The sequence below is a fragment of the Camelus dromedarius genome, chromosome 11 (genome assembly GCF_036321535.1).
Source record: "Camelus dromedarius isolate mCamDro1 chromosome 11, mCamDro1.pat, whole genome shotgun sequence".
NCBI classification, from domain to species: Eukaryota; Metazoa; Chordata; class Mammalia; order Artiodactyla; family Camelidae; genus Camelus; species Camelus dromedarius.
In genome coordinates, this window is record NC_087446.1 from 35,552,214 (window position 1) to 35,569,936 (window position 17,723).

Here is a 17,723-nt window from a genome sequence, read left to right on the forward strand (position 1 = left end):
GTTAATGATGACAGACATGTTTTCTTTTATGATAAAAATACACATTTTTCTTATAAACCTTTACTTAAGAGAGTTAAAAAAATCTCCACACCCACATACCCAGTCAGACGCTCCGCAACTCCCGCCGGCGCCTGGGGGCGGGCACGCCTGCTCCGTCGCTTCTTCCGCCCACGTGACGCGCGCAGGCTCCTCCCTGTCTCCAACATGGCGGCGCCCAGGGGGCTCTAGCCGCACGTGAGGAAAGGTCTGAGTACGTGGGAATCGGACAGTGCTGGTGTGTGAGCCATTTTCCTTTCCCTACGGTCGGTTGCATCTCCTTCGACCCTTCCCGAGGTCCTCGAGGGCCGCTGTCCCTCTGCAGCCATGAAGACAAAGCCCGTTTCCCACAAGACCGAGAACACGTACCGGGTGAGCAAGGGAACTTGGCCCTGGAACCGTGGGTCCCTGCTGCCTCAGCCGTGGAATAGACTCTGAGCGGGACTTCTGGGGCTACAGTGCTTGGGCCGAGCGTGAGTTACTTGCCTGGAGGCTCTGACAAAAGAGCCTCTCTCTCTCCAGGTGTAGTAAAGTTGGCATGAGGAAAGAAGCCTGAACTGCCGACTTTGCCCATGGTTTGTGGGGTCTGGCCTGCCTGAGACTTCCTTCCAGTCCAGAGTTAAATTCATTATAACAGACTAATCGCTTAGGAATTCTTTCCTGGTCTTATATCCTTGAAAACCGAATTGGGAGGCTGGTTAGTGGGAGGAAATGAGTGATTTCCTGGTTACTGGCTACGACACTACATTCTCTCTTTGCCCCTTGAGGAGTTGTTACTGTACAACCATAGGTTTCTATATGTTTAAAAACGCTGTTGTTGCGACTACTTAGCCCTATCCCTGTGCTTGTAGCAGGATATGAAACCTAGCAGTAGACCTAGCGAGCTTTCACCTAGGTCCATCCGCCACAGTCTAGCATGCAAATTTTATTTGAAATGATACAACTGGAAGAACTTTTGCAGATAGATCCGTAGAAATATTTCATTATCTTCGTATAGTAGTACTGTTGAAGACTGTCTTTCAGTCTGTTTTTAAAGTTATCTTTTGTAATTTGTCAGTGACATCTACTTCTAGTTTCAAAACTCAGTTATACATTTTATGACTGATTGAAAATACAAGTTTGAAATTGCAAGCGAAGCATACCATTATTTCTACTGATAGAACATGCGGAGGCGTAATGAAGCTTTAAACTGCTTTCACAAGGAGATTGTCCACATGGGATTATTATACAGCTCTCAAACAGATATTCAAGATGTGATAAGTGTTAAATGATGATGTATTTTAAATATATTCCTCTCCTGCAGTTTCTTACATTTGCTGAACGGCTGGGAAATGTGAATATAGATATTATTCACCGGATTGATAGAACTGCAAGCTATGACGAGGTAAGAGAATGTTAAATTAGCCGATCTTCAAGTATTCATAGTTGGTTCTTTAGTCTTAGAAGTGAATTGTTAAAAAAAAAAAAATTGAATTGTTTTTCAAACCATTCTTATATGAACATGAAATGCATTAGACCTGTGCTGTCTAATGTAGTAGCCACACAGGACAAACTAGATTTAAATTAAAGTAAATTAATAATTCTGATGCTCAGTAGCCGTACGTGGCTAGTTGCTACCACATTGGCCAAATGTAGATACGGACCATGTCCATCACTGCAGAAAGTTCTGTTGGGTGATGTGGTGTTAGAAAATTGAGCTGATTCTCAGGTGGCCTCTGATTCCAGCCCCTCCCTTTCCCATGTGCATTCCAAGCACAGGTGCAGATCCATATTCCTGAAACTACAGTTTTAAAGAGATTTTGAGCAAGTCACTTTCCTGTGGCTTAGTTTCCTCCTTTAAAAAAGAAAAGGGCTAGACCACATAATTTTTTCCAGTTCTAACCACTCTGTAACTCAGTCACACCTCTGCTCAGAAATCTTGCTTTTTGCTACATCAAGTCATATTTTTCTGTCAGCTTTTAAAGGTCCTGTGTAACATCCCTTTAACTTAGGGGTTCAACTTGTTTTTACTGTTTTTCACTTGACTCTAGTCAGACTCTGCTCACTGTCTCTTTGAATGTCTGTCTCCTATGTGTGACTTCAGTGCATTAAATGATATTATCTAGGTAAGCTTTGGGAACTCACAGTGAAGGGAGCCTAATTCTTTGGGGGTATAAGGTGGGATGTCAGAAAAGGTATAGACAAGGTGATACCTGAACTGAGTCTTATCTGTATTGGTTTTAGCATGAGAAAGGACAGGAAAGGCTGTTTCATGCTGAGGGAGAAGCCGGTATAAAGGAATGGAGACTAAAGAGTGCCTGTCACATTCAAGAAACTGCAGAGCATTTCACTGTGCTTATAACTGCATGTAGGATGTTCGTTGGTGACTGGGGATAGGGGAAGCAGGTAGCTGGTGAGAGAGAAAGCTGAATAGATAATCAAGGATCATAAAGGGCTTCATAAGTCAAGCTAAGAATGGACTGTATCCTGAAACTAGGGGAAGTCATTCTAGGATTGCAAGGTAGGGGAGTGAGTGACATGATCAGGCGTAAGTTTTAGATCTCTCTGGCTTTAGTGTGGAGGAAAGAGCAGAATTAGGGTCAGGGCATCCAGTTTTGAGGATTCGGTAGTCATCCAAGTAAGAAGTGATTATGGTAGTGGCAGTTAAGATGGAGAGAAGGAAAGGATTCCAGAGATATTGAGGCAGAATGGAGAGGACTTACGACCTATTGGATATGCAGGGAGAAAGGAATGGGATTAAGGTTTTTGGTTCCAGCAACTGGGTAGTTGAGGATGTCATTCATCAAGATAGATTTATAGAAAGAGGAGTACAGGTTAGTTTTGTTTGGGGCTTGTTGAGTTTGATATACCTGTGGCCATCCAAGTGATGGTGCCCAAAAGATCTTTGGATTTATGGATCTGGAGAAGTACAGGTGATACGGAGGTAGAATTAGAGATTTAGCATTCAGCATATGGTTTATAGTTTAAACCACAGGAGAGATTGAAAGTACTAAGGGTTGGAGTGTTGTTAGCAGAGAAGGGATCCTAGGATAGGGTCAGAATGGCCTCAGTCCCATGTCTGTCTGTTGACTGGGGTTGTTGGTCTTGGTTTTCCTTGTGGCCTCCAATTCCCTAATAAGCTAGACAAGGCTTCTTTTCGTGATGGCAGAATCTTTGTAAGACAGTGAAAGCAGATGCTACAGATGCTTCAAGCCTAGCTTTGGACATTTCAGGATTGCTTACATTGCATGTTATTGGTCAGAGCATGTTACTAGGCCAGGCCAGATTCAAGAAGTGAGGACAGCTCTTTGTGGTAGGGGCTGCAAGTCACATTGCAAAGGGACAGGGACAAAGTCTGTCACAAATGGCTGACATGTGCCAGTCACTATGCTAGGCTAGGAATGCTCTCTACATTAGGTTTTAAACTGTCAGGTATACTTCCCTACTGCCTTAGGAGTCACTGATCAAAATTTAATGGGATTCACTTTCTCTCCATTCTATCTAACTATTGATTTCATTTCATTTTTATTTTTTTAAAGACTTCCAAAGCACAGTTTTAGGGGTTTATCTTTTTTGAGACTCTAAAAGATTTGGCATGCTGTTTGTATGTTTACATACCTACACATGTATATATATACACGCATGGTAATAACTTACTAGGGTTATCTTTCAAAGTACAGAATAATATATACTGTGTTAAGAAGCTAAACAACGTAGTAAACTTAGAAAAATCTATTATCTTACCCCGTATTGCCAAGGAAACGAATATTGACAATTTGGTGTACATGAGGTCTTCTATACTTTTCTCTCATATAAATATGTGCAAACATTTATAAAGGTCTTTTTTTTTATTTAAAGAAAAACTAGTTCCTACCATACTCTTCACTCTATAACTTGCCTTTCTCTCTTTGAAGGTATATTATCAGCATCCTTCTGATTCAATATAGATATTTCTTTTTAATAGTCACATAATACACCTTATTATGTATAGACCATGAGATATATACCAACCATTTTCTATTTTTGGATATTTAGGCTGTTTTATGTTTTCCTCCCACTACAGTAAAGCTGAATAAACATCTTTATACTTGTGTGTTTGGAAACTTTATTAGAAATAATCTCCAAAAAAGGAATTGCTGGGCTGAAGGACATAACCTGTTTTTAATTTTAATAGAAATGCCAGGTTACTTCTCTACAAGGTTGTAGCAATTCGTATTTCCAAAAGCAGAATGAAAGAACTATAGTAGTCAGCACATTTTTCTTGGCCTAAAATTGTGAAAAAGAGAAAAAAAATTGTTTTGGTGTGACTGTTACATAGGTTTTAGAGAGTAATTTGCTGTAACCAAGTCAACAAAATATTGTTTTTATAAATCTGCCCGTGTTGTACAGCTGATTGCTTTTTGAAGGGTGTTAATGCCCTTTAAAAAAAAAAAAGCTAAGTTTTTTTTAAACTCTTGGCTATCAGTTTTATCTTAAGATATTAGTATATCATTCTTATTTACTTTCATTATAGTTTTTCTTTGAGTTGTTTGATTAATGGATTGCTTTAATCTTGACAGGAAGTTGAAACCTACTTTTTTGAGGGTCTGCTAAAGTGGAGAGAATTGAACCTTACAGAACATTTCGGTATTTTCTATTTTTTTCTGTTTCATTCATTCATCATTTGCACTATACGTGATCAAAACAGCTAAGTAGTGGTGTGATGGGAAAGCAGAACATACTCTCTTTTTCCCACCCAGGGAAATTTTATAAAGAAGTTATTGACAAATGCCAATCATTCAATCAGCTGGTCTATCATCAAAATGAGATCGTTCAGAGTTTGAAGATTCACCTGCAAATCAAGAACAGTTACGCCTATCAACCCCTTTTGGAGTAAGTAGTCTGTTGAGAGAAAGTAGACAACATGTATCTGAATTTTAAGAAAGATTGTGTTTTATAGCTACATATGCTTTAGATCTGATGTTTGTAATTTAGAAACAAGAATTTACCTGTTTTTGTTAGATCAAAATATTAGTACATTAGCATAAAGCAGAATCTTAAGGGTATACTTTTTTGCTTTTTGTTTTATACTTTTCTTTGACACTATGGGAATATTGACCATACTTGTGATGGAATGTACCTTCTTACTTTAGCCGGATTTCTTTGCTGAACTCTTTTTTGTTTGTTTGTTTTGTTTTGTTTTTTTGTGGGTTTTTTTAACCTTTTTAAAAAAGAAGTGCAATTAATTTACAATGTTGTATGAGTTTCAGGTGTACAGCAAAGTGATTCAGTTATATATATATGTATACATATTCATTCTTTTTCTTATCTATAGGTTATTATAAGATATTGAATATAGTTCCCTGTGCTATACAGTAGGTCCTTGTTGTTGCTGAACTCTTAAAATGTGAAAAAATTTTATACATCTCCTGAGACTTAGTTTAGGTTTAATTAATCCTGTCATCGTAGGTGGTCTATTATCATTTGGGAAATGGATTTGCAGTATTTGGTTTTTGATCCATGTGTCTCATAATTGGTTACCTCTACTTATTTTTTCATCCAGTTTGGTTGTACAGTTGGCACGAGATCTGCAGATGGACTTCTATCCCCATTTTCAGGATTTTTTTCTGACTATCACCTCAATCCTGGAGACTCAGGACACAGAGTTATTAGAATGGGCTTTTACCTCGCTGTCATATCTTTACAAGTACCTGTGGAGACTGATGGTGAAGGACATGTCCAGTATATACAGGTGACCCCTTTCTCTCTTTCGTATGGGTTTTTCTTTTTCTTTTCTTTTCTTTCTTTTTTTTTTGTTTGCTTTTTTGCTTTAAAATTTTATTTTGTATATGATTCAGTGCTGTTTAGTTAATTTATGAAGTTATGCAACCATCACCACAATTCGGTTTAAGAACATTTCCATCATCTCCAAAAGATTTCTCATGCTTGTTTACAGTTGCTCCCCATCTGTATCAGTTTTGAAAGCGAAAGCAGTAGACACATGTGGAATATTCAATATCGCCTCTTTGAAAACAACTGTTTGCTTGAGGCCCTGTGACCCTCTTCTACAGTGATTTTTTTATTAGCATTTAAGTTTTGTAAGTTTTTATTTTTTGGTTAAAGGCAGTTTTTATTAATACAGCCAGGAGAGAATTTTGGACTCCCACCTGTATTTAGTTAAACTATGTATAACACCTGTCATGTGTGCCTGCTGACGTGGCCATCCAACTTTAATATGTTCTCTAATTGCCTTTTCCCTGGCTTCTGTCTGAAACCAAACTACCTTTCCAGCTTTCTCTAATTATTTCCTTATATAAAGTTGGTTCTCCAGCTAAAGTGGTCTATAGTCTGTTCCATCAGTCTTCACTGTCCTGACCTTCTCTTACCTCCAGCCATTGAAATCATACCCCCCATCTTCAGAGCCTGACTTGTATTCCGTAACCTCCACAGATATGCCCAGTTACCGTGGCCAGAAGTGAGAGCTTTGTCCTCTGAACACCTCTAGCATTCTGTACCACTTATGTTACACAAATTCTATTTTAATCGTTTGTTCTTAATGAAATGGTGTCCTCTTTAAACGTATAAATTCGTCAAGGGCGCAATCTTAATTATGTGCATTTTTCCAGCCCCTAAAATCCTTACTAAGCCAAAAGAGCTACTCAGTGTTTGTGAGTAAATGTGAACAGGGAAAGAGAATGAATTCAAGCTTTTCATTTGAAGTAAGGCAAAAATTGTTTATAATCTGTTTCAATCTGGGACTTGGTGGACTTTTCCACTTGGAAAGTACTGCTACGTACTTCAGTTGCCACAGGAATACATAAGACTCAACTTTTACCCTGTCCCGGTATAGGTATGAATATGGGATAGGACTGTGGATTTTGTTTTGTACCACTTCCCTTCACCCTACCCTCTTTTGAACAAGGAATGAGAGAAAGGTATTTTTCCACCCTTTACCAGTTCTCTGTGAAGATTTTGGTAACATATATTTGAAACCAAGATTACTTCATTAAAAAGCAGCAAGATCTTGGGGGGATATACAGCTTATTTGGTTTCATGATTTCTGCTGTTAATTTTATGTCTCCGGAGACAGGCTCTCCGGTTCTCAATTTATTTGCTTTCAGTATGACATCTTCAGCAGCCTGGGTATTTTCACTTGCCTGTTATTGAGATCAAAGTCAACATATTCCCATTTAGGCCAACTCTTCTCATCCATTTGTGTGTTCAGTAAATATGTACTCAATGCCAGGCCTTGTTTGGTTGCCCAGTTTCTAACAGTGATACCATCATTCTCCCCATCACTGAGACTTGCCCCTCAGAGGCATGTTTGACCCAGTTGTCTTCAAGGACTCCAAATCCTCTTGATTCTGTAATCCACATATTCAATTCCGTGACTGTTTATTGAACACTGTATGTCAGGCACTTGAGAGGCAATTGCAGGTTAAACAGATAAAAATCCGTCTCTTGTGACGTTTACGTTTTAGCAGGAGGAGCACATTCTGGACACGTGGTTGACATGAGTGGGGAACGATGAGGAGGCCTGGTGGTGGAGCAGCGTGTGTAAAGGGAGATAATTAGGTGACGTCAGAGATGTAGTAGGGGGCCTGATCATAAAGGGCTTGTGGACACTGTAAGGTCTTTGGTCCCATTGCAAAGATGCTTGAAATGTCTCTTGGGTCCGTCCTTTGCCATTTCCCTCTACCACAGGCCTCTTTCAAGCCCTTGTTTGCCCAAGCTTGTATGACTTGAGCAGCTTCTTAATAGGACTGCCAGCCTCTTCTTCCTTTATTTCACCCCATATACTGCTGCCCAGTTTCTCTGTCTGAAAATATTCATTTCTTACTCAGCCATGATTTATTAGTACCTGCTATGAATAAGGAACGATTAGGTGCTGGGGATACAGCACAAATAGGAGAGACCTGTTCCCTGCTCTTCTGTCATTTGGGAGACCAATTTAAACAGTATGATTATATGAGTAATTATTTAGTTATAGCCACATGGCTGTATGACCCTGGGCAGGTTGCTTAGCCTTTCTGTCCCAATTTCATTATCTACAGAATAGGGATAATAATGGTACCTACCCCCACAGAGTGGCGGTGCTGATCAGATGAGGTAACATAGTAAGTCCTTACTTAAATGTAAGCTAGAATCCAGACTCCTTTGCTTTGTGTTCAGAGTCACTTATTTACTTTGGTAGCTTTATCAGGAGCTGCCCTCCCCACCCACATCATCCTTCTTCCTTTAGACAGACCAGCCTCTCTGTTATTTCTTGACTGTGATCACTTCTGCTCACCCCATCTTTGCTCTCCTTTTGATCTCTGGTAACTGCACTCCAGTCCCCACCTGGATTCTTCCTGTCATTCAGGGATCACTTTAAGTTTCAACTTTTCATGGAGTCTTTCCTATAGGACCAGCACCACCAATCCTAGGATTCTTAATGTCTGTGCCCTTCAGTCATCTGTTTGACATGTGGATGTCCTGGTAATCGAATACTTATTTCATACCTGCTACATCTTCCTTGCACACTGTTGGGGATATAGTTGGCATGTAGTACATCTTTATTAAAATGACAATTAGTTAAACATGTCTTATGTTCTCTTTTACAGCATGTATAGTACACTCCTGGCTCATAAAAAACTACATATAAGAAATTTTGCTGCCGAAAGCTTTACTTTTTTGATGAGAAAGGTTAGTTTGATAATTTCTGTGTTTATTGCTCATTAATCCTCAAGAATCCAATGAACAGAAGCAGATATCTTTTATAATATGGTTTTTATGGGCTAATTTTTTTATATAACAGAAACTTTTACTGTTTTGAGTATATCTCACCGTATGGTTTTTGCTCACTAATGTGAAATAATTTGGGTCGCTTTTTTATTGTTATTTAGTGCACATATATATATCTTCTAATTCAAGTCAGTAAATATATGAACAGTGAGATTAACAGGAGTTTTTATGGTAATTTCCTGGGAGGAACTGATTGCATAGTGTCATTTGTGTTTGTTTTCAGAGGGATTTTGTAATGAAACAAAAACATTGCTATTGGATTTCTTTTATACTCATAAAATATAAGTATACAATTTACTTTAAAAGATTGACTGTTGCCTTATATAGTTTTTCTTAGTACATACCTTCATATTATACCAGTGAATTAATCACTCTATTGTGTGGCATTACAAGTGATAATACACTTATTAGTTTAAAATCATTGCAAATGCCTATTCCTTTTAGAATTTTGTCCTGATTACATTTAAATATGAATCTTTAGAACAGCAAATAATAATAATTCATTTGGGTAATTTTTACATTGTAAATACAATTTTTGATTTGCATTTTGTATTTTAGGTTTCTGATAAAAATGCACTATTCAATTTAATGTTTCTTGATCTTGATGAACATCCAGAAAAAGTAGAAGGAGTTGGACAGTTGCTCTTTGAAATGTGCAAAGGAGTCAGAAATATGTTTCACTCCTGTACAGAGAAGGTAAATAACTGGGAGAAGTACTTTGAGTCAATGTGAAAGGGATTAAAAAGAAAGTAGATAAGATTTACACAAATAATGTGGAGAGAGAATTACTTGGAATAAATAGAAAACACTAAATGGAGAGCATTAGGGCTTTAAAAACAATGCTTACCTAATGTAGGCCATGGGTCCTTAGGTATTTTTCACTTAGAAAAATCACTGCTCACTTCTTCATCTTGGATGCTTGAAGGTAATATAAATTGATGAATGAGAGAGGGTGATGGGGGTTGGGCAGCTTTGTGATAAAATTCCCTATTCTAGTGTGGAAATTCTTTTGGGACACATAGTTAACCATCAGAGCTGCCATATCATTGATTATCCCAGGTCAGATTTTAAGGTAGCTTAATCAGAGTGGGGAATAATCAAGTGGAAAATAACAATATAATACTTAAAAATGAGAGTGTACATGTTCATTTTCATGAATCTTGGATTCCCACAGGCAGTGAAGCTAATTTTGCAAAAGTTAGGACCAGTTACTGAAACAGAAGCTCAACTTCCATGGATTTTAGTTGGAGGAACACTTAAAAATATGGTCAAATCCACTGCAATCTACATCTGCAAGGAACATTTTGGTATATTTTTTGAATGTTTGCAAGTAAGTTCTAATTTTTAAGAATTTGTAATAAGGAGTCCATGAGTTGATTGTTGTTGCTCTTAGTTTAGCAGATCACTCCTGGGGATTGTGTTTTATAGTTGTTGTCATTATACTTTGACACACTTACTAGGATTTTCCTTCCCCTTACCCACTGTACTATTTTTATTTCATTTGCTATCTTGAGATGCAGTAGAACATAGTGGTTAAAAGCACAGGCTTTGGAGCCAGACGGCCTCTGTTTGAATCTTGGCTTTGTTTCTTACCACTAGTGTGACTTGGGAAAGTTAAGTCTAGTCCTCAGTCTTTTCATCTGGCAAATGGGAGCAATAGCATCCCCTACCTGTGAGGAAATACTTGTAAAGAACTTAGAACAGTGCAATCAGAAATGTTAGCTGTTAACACTAGTGACTCCTGGTAAATGTGTCTTTTTCTTTCAGAACAAAAGAATGTGAAAATCTGAACTGCTTCACAATATTTTCGTGATTGGATTAACAGATGAGTTTGATATTTGGTAGTTATTCTCTGTGTTAAATTCTTTGTTTGCAGGACTCGATTCTGGATCTACATAAAAAAGTAACCAAAACTAACTGTGGTGAAAGTTCTGAACAGATTAAAAGGTTGTTAGAAACATATCTGATACTTGTAAAACATGGAAATGGATCAAAGATAACCAAACCTATTGATGTTTGTAAGGTGAGGTCCCAATTTAATTTGCTTAGAGCCTGTGCATTAGAAGCTGATTACTAAGTGTGCATTGTTTTTTCTTTTATTTTACAGGTATTGTCTCAAACATTACAAATAGCGCATCTCTCCACATCTTGCCGGGAGACCCTCTTGGATGTAATTTCTGCTTTGATCCTAGGTGAAAACGTTTCCTTACCAGAGACCCTCATCAAAGAAACCATAGAAAAAGTAATTTACTTCAACAGATATTAATAGAGTAATTAACATGCTTAGCATTGAATAAGCCTTCTGGGGAATACAAATGAAGCGTGGCAAAGGCTCTGCCTTCCAGGAATTTATAATCTTGTTAAGGAGATGTGAGTTGCATTCTGTAATGGAATTAAAACAAAACATGATAAAAGCAAAATCTGTTCACCAAATATTCACCCAACATGTATAACTTACCAGGTGCTGGGCATGGACTAGATATGGCAGGGTGGACGCTGTGGTGCCTGTGATTTTTTTTATTGTTATGGAAGTGGGGCCCTGGCAGTGTGTAGTTAAAATCTGTTGAACTAATCTCTCGATGTCACATTGAAACATACAATTAATTCTGTCTGGAGCTGAGGAACAGAGAATGCTTTCTAAAGGACTTACATTTGGGATAGTCCTTGAAGGTTCAGTAGCAGTCTGCCTGTCAGAGAAGGGGTTAAAAACTCTAGGAGAAGGAACAGAAAAGTTGTGTTCAAAGATCTGTGCCACTTCTGACACATGAAGTGTGAGGTCTGTCAGCAAGGCTCTGCCTGGCTTTGAAAGATTAGGTTGGATTTTGTCCGGCAAGTAGTGGAGGACCCTGGAAAAATGTTAAGCAGAGAAATGACTTAATGAGATTTGCATTTTAGTGAATTTAGAAGATGAATGGGAAGGAAGTGGGATTGAAAATAGGTTGGTTCGGTTCTTCTAGCTTCGTGTAGTGCAGCCTCAGTATAGAAAAAGGTATAACATCGAGCTGTTTGGCCTTTCGTGATTCTCTGTAGCTGGGAAAAAATTGAGCAGTGCTTAGGCAGAGCCCCACATAATCACAAGAAACAGTGCCCTTCGATTCTGTAAGTCCCTTTGGCAAAGGCCGAGCACTTGGACAGCATCCTGCTTGAAGCATGCCCACCGTTCCTTTATTCGAGCTTCTTTCCAGAGGAGCTGGGCCCGGTTCCTGCGTCTCACCTGGGTGTGTCCCTCTGCACAGTGGCAAATTCAGCAACCCAGCTGTTTCTGCCTCCCATGACTGTATTAACTTGTACCAGGCATCACACTGCTTCTGGCTTGCAAGTTGGAGGACCTCAAAGGTTTTGGATGTTTTTATTTTCAAGAATGGGAAAGTATCTTCTTTGTATTTAGACTAATATTCTTTACCTCTGGTCCACAGATTTTTGAGAGCAGATTTGAAAGACATTTAATTTTGGATTTTTCGGAAGTCATGTTTGCTATGAAGCAGTTTGAGCAGGTGAGTGAGGTATTAAGTCTTGGACATGTTTTGTTTTATTTTGAATCTGTCACGATAAAATAATTAAAAATCCTGTCATTTGTGTTTGTTTTTTGAGAGGAGGAGAATAAGTATTTGATGTCTTAGTCCATATTTTTGTTTTAAGCAGTTAAATTCCAGTTTTTGGTCACAAGTGAAACTTTATTCCATAGCTAAAGCATTTTAAATCATATTAGGTAATCAATTTGTTTATTTTAATAATCTTCTAGGAAGTTATAGAACCATGTGATTAATTTGAAAAAAACAGTTTAAGGAACTTCTGTGTGAATTCGAAGCTTAGAAAATAGTTTCCGAAACACTTTGCATTGGAGGAAGGCTATGAATTCATTTCCTTGCTGCAAAAGAGATACCCAGTAGAGTGAAATAGAAATCTTTCTCATCAAATCCTGAGTTTATTTTCCCCTCACTGCCATCATACATTTGCCACTCTTTATAACCGGGATCCTGTAATATACTTCATGGAAATCTATCTGTTCTCTCATTTTTCCCTTCAGTGTTTAATAATACATGTTTTCATTCATCTCAATAAAACTTCTTTGTATGTGCCCTAGCCTTGTTCCTTCCTGCCCAGCGAGGACCTTTTATCTCTCCCCGGTTTTCTTAGGAACTGCATCCTTTCCTTCTCCTCTGTTCCTTTTGTCCTTTTTCTAAAAAACTTATTTTTATCAAAGTACTCTACATATGTAGTTTAAAAAAGTCAAACAGGGCTAAAAGGCAGTCACTTGAGCCTCACTCCCATCTTCCTCAACAGAAACAAGCATGTCTAAGGATTTTTAGCTATTTTTTTCTGGTATTTATATTTTTAAATCATCTGAATGTACTGCTTTCCCTTGGCACATTAGTTTGGTCCTCATGCGTAAACTTCCTCGTACAGCAGATGGATTCTCATCTCATCTTCTCAATCAAATCACATCACAAATTTGAGTGTTTTATAATTACACTTCCTTTTTTGTATACCCTTTAATTTTTCCTGAAGTTACTAATTTTTTCATTCTTTAAAAAGTGAAAGTTGTTTTCTTTGAAGAGTTGGGCAGTGAATCTGTCTTCCAATAGCATCGCAGAAAGCATTTCACGCATTTTCAGATTATTCAGCAGCTGGTTTTTTTTCTTCTTTTTTTTCCTTTTTTTCCTTTTTTTCTTTTCTTTTTTTTCTTTTTTTTTTTCCTTTTTCTTTTTTGGAGGCATTGCTTCTGGAGCAGTTCAAGTCTGAACAGGTTGCTTTCTGAGCCCCCTGCATGGATGTCATACTAAGACTTGCCTTTCTCCTGTTATCTTGGGTCCTGTCTGTTTCTCTTATTGTAGTTTACTTTCTTGTTTTGATGGAACACATTCTTTAGGGGTTCCTGAGAAAGGATGAATGGAAGTAGAATTTTGAGATTCAGTACATCTGTAAGTGTCTTTATTCTCTCCTCACACTGTCTCACTAGTACGCTGGGAATAGCATTCTATATATGTATAGATTGGTGGGGAGGGTGTTAATTAGGTTTATTTATTTAGAGGAGGTGCTGGGGATTGAACCCAGGACCTGGTGCCTGCTCAGCATATTCTCTAGTGCTTGAGCTATACCCTGTTCCCCCAGCAGTCTAGATTCTGTCGTTTCGCTCAGTGTTTCAGGCATTGCTCCCTTGTCTCCTGGCTTCCATTGTTCTGTGAGGAGGGCTGATGCTGTTACTGTTCCTGATCCTTTGTGATCTCTTCTTCTCTCTGTGGAAGAGTTAGAATCTTCTCTTTATTAGGTGTTCTGAAAGTTGTATCTGTTACAAAAGTGGTTTTCTTTCTTATTTTTAGCTTTTTCTACCCAGCTTTCTCCTGTATATTGAGGATTGCTTCCTGATAGATGACGCTGCGGTCGAAGATGGAGCTCTGGCCATTTTGGCCAAGCTCATTCTGAACAAAGCAGCACCTCCCACTGCTGGCTGCATGGCGATTGAGAAGTATCCTCTGCTTTTCTCACGACACACGGTGGGGTACGTTCTCAGTCTGTGTGCCCTGTGTTCTCGGTAGGATTTCCCATTTAGAAATAATGTATTCAGAATACTGTAAAAACTGAAGATCTAGAAATATTAACTGGAAAGATGTCCATGATACATTGTTATGTGAAAAAAGCAAATCTGAAGAAGAGTACGTGTAATGTGATCCCATTTTGCAAAGTTAAAACCAAAAGTATATACAAAAACACAGGAACACGTAGGGAAGGACATAAAAACAAGTTAATGTGGTTAACATCAGGAGGGTGGGAAGTGAAAGAAAGAGGTCACTATTAATTTTTTTAACTTTTTATTTTAAAACAATTGTACATTCACCAAGAAATAGTCCAGAGAGTTTCCATACACCCCTCTTAGTTTCCCTTAGTGGCAACATCTTATGTTAAATTTACTGCAATATCCCAGCTGGAAAAGTGACATTGGTACAATCCACCAGCCTTGTTCAGATTTGCATGTTTTATATCACTCGTCTCTGTGTGTGTATGTATATGGATATGTAGTTCTGTGCAGTTTTACCTCATGTCTATTCATAATCACCACCCGAGTCAGGATACAGTGGTTCCATCACTGTAAGGATCTCTCATGCTACCTTTTAATAGCCACATTCCCCAAGCCCATCCCACTCCATCCCTTACTCTTGGCAACCACTAATCTTATTCTCTATTTTTATTATTTTATCATTTCAAAAATACTATCTAAATGAAATTATATGGTATACCTTTTGAAATTGGCTTTTTCACTCAACATAATTCCCATGAGACCCATCTAAGTTGTTGTGGGTATCAGTAATCCATTCCTTTTTATTTTGAATGCCTTTCTGTGTGCTGTTACTGAGTAGTATTCCATGGTAAGGGATGTAGCTGTTTGTTTAATCATTCACTTGTTGAAAGACATTTGGGTCATTCCTAGTTTTGGGCTATTACGAATAAAGCTGCTACAGACATTCATGTACATAGCTTTCCATTTCTCTGAGATAAATGCCCAAAAGGGAACTTGTTGGGTTATATGGTAAGTGCATGTTCAGTTTTATAAGAAACCACCAAATGGTTTTCCAGAGAGGTTGTGCCATTTTACGGTCCCACCAGCAGTATGAGTGATCCAGTTTCTCTGCATCCTCACCAGCATTTGATATTATCATTGTTTTTTGTTTTTGCCAGTTTGATAAGATGCAGTGATATCTCATTGTGGTTTTAATTTGCATTTCCCTAATGGCTAATGATGCTGAATATCTTTTCATGTCCTTATTTGCCATCTGCATATCTTCTTTAGTGAAATATCTGTTCATTTCCTTGACCCATTTTCTAACTTGATTGTTTATTTCTTTACTGTTGAGTTTCAAATCTGCTTTATATATTCTAATACAAGTCCTTTTGTCTGATATATGGTTTACAGATGTTTTCCTCCCTATCTATAGCTTGTCTTTCTTCACTTAAGATTTGTCACAGATCAAAGTTTTAAATCTTGTTGAGGTCCAGTTTATCACCTTTTCCTTTTATGGATAATACTTTTGATGTCAAGTCTAAGAACTTTTTGCCTAGCTATAGGTTTCAAATATTTTCTCCAAATTTAAGGTTCGTAATTTTATGTTTTACATTTATGTGATCCATTTTGAGTTAATTTTTATGTAAAGTGTGAAGTGTAAGCCTGCCTATGAATGTCCACTGCTCTGGCAACATTTTTTAAAAAGGCTGTTCTTCCTCACTGGACTGCTTTTGCAGCTTTGTCAGAAATCAGTTGGGCATAGCTGTGTGGGTCTACTTCTAGACTCTTCTGTTCCATTGATCGTGTGTCCACCCTTCTATAACACTACAATGTCTTATTACTAGAGCATAAAATAAGTCTTGAAATCTTGAAAAAAAAATCCTTCCACTGTATTCTTTTTCCAAATTGTTTTATCTATTCCTGGCTCTTTGACTTTCTCCGTAAGTTTTAGAAGAAACTTGTCTATGTCTACCAAAAACACCTTGCTGGGATTTTGTTTGGAATTGCATTAAATCAGGGTCGATTTGGGGGGAATTGACATCTGCCTAAGGATACACAAAACTACCAACTTTGTTTATGTCAGGAGGAAGGTGAGGGGAAGGAAGAAGTGACTATTAGCTTTTAAAGTATATACCTTTGCATTGTTTGAGTTGTTAGAAGGGCCATGGATTACTTTCTTAATCTCATTAAAAACCATACGTACTTTTTAAAAGTTGAAAACACAGTTTATATAAATATTTGAGAGGATTTTGCTTACCATTTTTCAAATAGTTGAATGAGCATGCTTCTAGAAATAATAAATCAGGAGACTAGTTTCTTTATCATTCATACATGTTTACAGATAGGAATACGTACATAGGAATAAATCGTTTTCTGATTTCCATTGGATGAGTCAGACCTGCTGCTGCATGCCTTGAGTTTGTGCTGAGTACTCAGCTTGAGGCATCACAGCATCCCCCGGGTGGGTGTCCTTGTCTCCATAGTCACATAGCAGAGTCGGTTTTTGAGTGCGATCACCATGAGGTCCTGGAGGAACTCATCTTCACAGGCCACCCTTCTGCCGACCTCGAAAGTATCTTCTCTGTCAGGACATACTAAAAGAGTCTTGTTGGTTTTTCACTCTGCTAAGCTCTGATTCCTGAGGCGTGGGTAATGAGTAACACCTGTAGAATTATTCCCGTGGAACTTCTCTTTTGACTTTGTAACGCCAAGCCGATCTCCAATGGGCAGATTCCTTGCAAGTGGCCAGAACTCTGGGTTCTGGGCAATGGGAGTGAGGTAAAGCCCAGGACCTGCCTGAGGCTGCTGGTCACTCCTCACACAGCCATCTCAACCACCTCAAATCCTCCTTGGAATGTGACGTGATAAGAATAAATAAGTAAATATAGATGTATTAACTTAAGGCAAGTGCCACAGGTTCTGTGTTTCTTTCTCTGAGAAAAGACATCTTTCTGTCACCCCCACAGAGATAGGGTAGTACGTGAGTGGTCAGCTTTGTCTGAATATTCTTGGTCACACTCCATCCACTCATCTCACAGATTTGTTGTGAGAATATAAAGGGATAATAGATGTGAAGAGACTCTTCAGAAGATAAATTTATTCTGTCATTTAACAGATACTTGTTTAGTCAGGCCTGTTCTAGGCGCTGGGATATAACAATGGAAAAGAAAAAAGTTCCTTCTTTTGGGGCGATGACATGGGAAGGCATGTGAGGCAGATGAATAAATAAACAAGATAATTTTAGGTAGTGATAAAAAGAGAAACAAAACAGGGTGTTGAGGGAATGGACGGAGAGGCAGCACTACTCCCCTCCAGACGGGGAACCTTTGTTCAGTTATTATGATCGAAGGATCCAACCTTGCAAGGAAAGGCTGGGGGAAGGCTTTGCAGGCAGAGGGGAGCGTTATTGCAAAGGCTCGAGGATAGTTTGCAGAATAGAAGGAAA

The 17,723-nt window shown here is 38.3% G+C and overlaps 1 protein-coding gene across 1 annotated transcript in view; it reads left to right on the forward strand.

Annotated features, from left to right (window-relative positions):
- The first annotated feature begins 204 nt into the window (after window positions 1-204).
- The window catches only part of UTP20 (UTP20 small subunit processome component), an 85,989-nt gene continuing 68,470 nt past the window's right edge, over window positions 205-17,723 (forward strand). Inside the window, exons 1-12 of the mRNA XM_031462948.2 lie at window positions 205-408; window positions 1,340-1,420; window positions 4,575-4,641; window positions 4,755-4,887; window positions 5,558-5,746; window positions 8,598-8,679; window positions 9,337-9,474; window positions 9,953-10,108; window positions 10,655-10,801; window positions 10,886-11,020; window positions 12,195-12,272; window positions 14,100-14,278. Of these exons, the coding sequence (XP_031318808.2) occupies window positions 364-408; window positions 1,340-1,420; window positions 4,575-4,641; window positions 4,755-4,887; window positions 5,558-5,746; window positions 8,598-8,679; window positions 9,337-9,474; window positions 9,953-10,108; window positions 10,655-10,801; window positions 10,886-11,020; window positions 12,195-12,272; window positions 14,100-14,278 (1,430 nt within the window). The 5' untranslated portion in view covers window positions 205-363. The remainder of the gene's footprint in view (window positions 409-1,339; window positions 1,421-4,574; window positions 4,642-4,754; window positions 4,888-5,557; window positions 5,747-8,597; window positions 8,680-9,336; window positions 9,475-9,952; window positions 10,109-10,654; window positions 10,802-10,885; window positions 11,021-12,194; window positions 12,273-14,099; window positions 14,279-17,723) is intronic.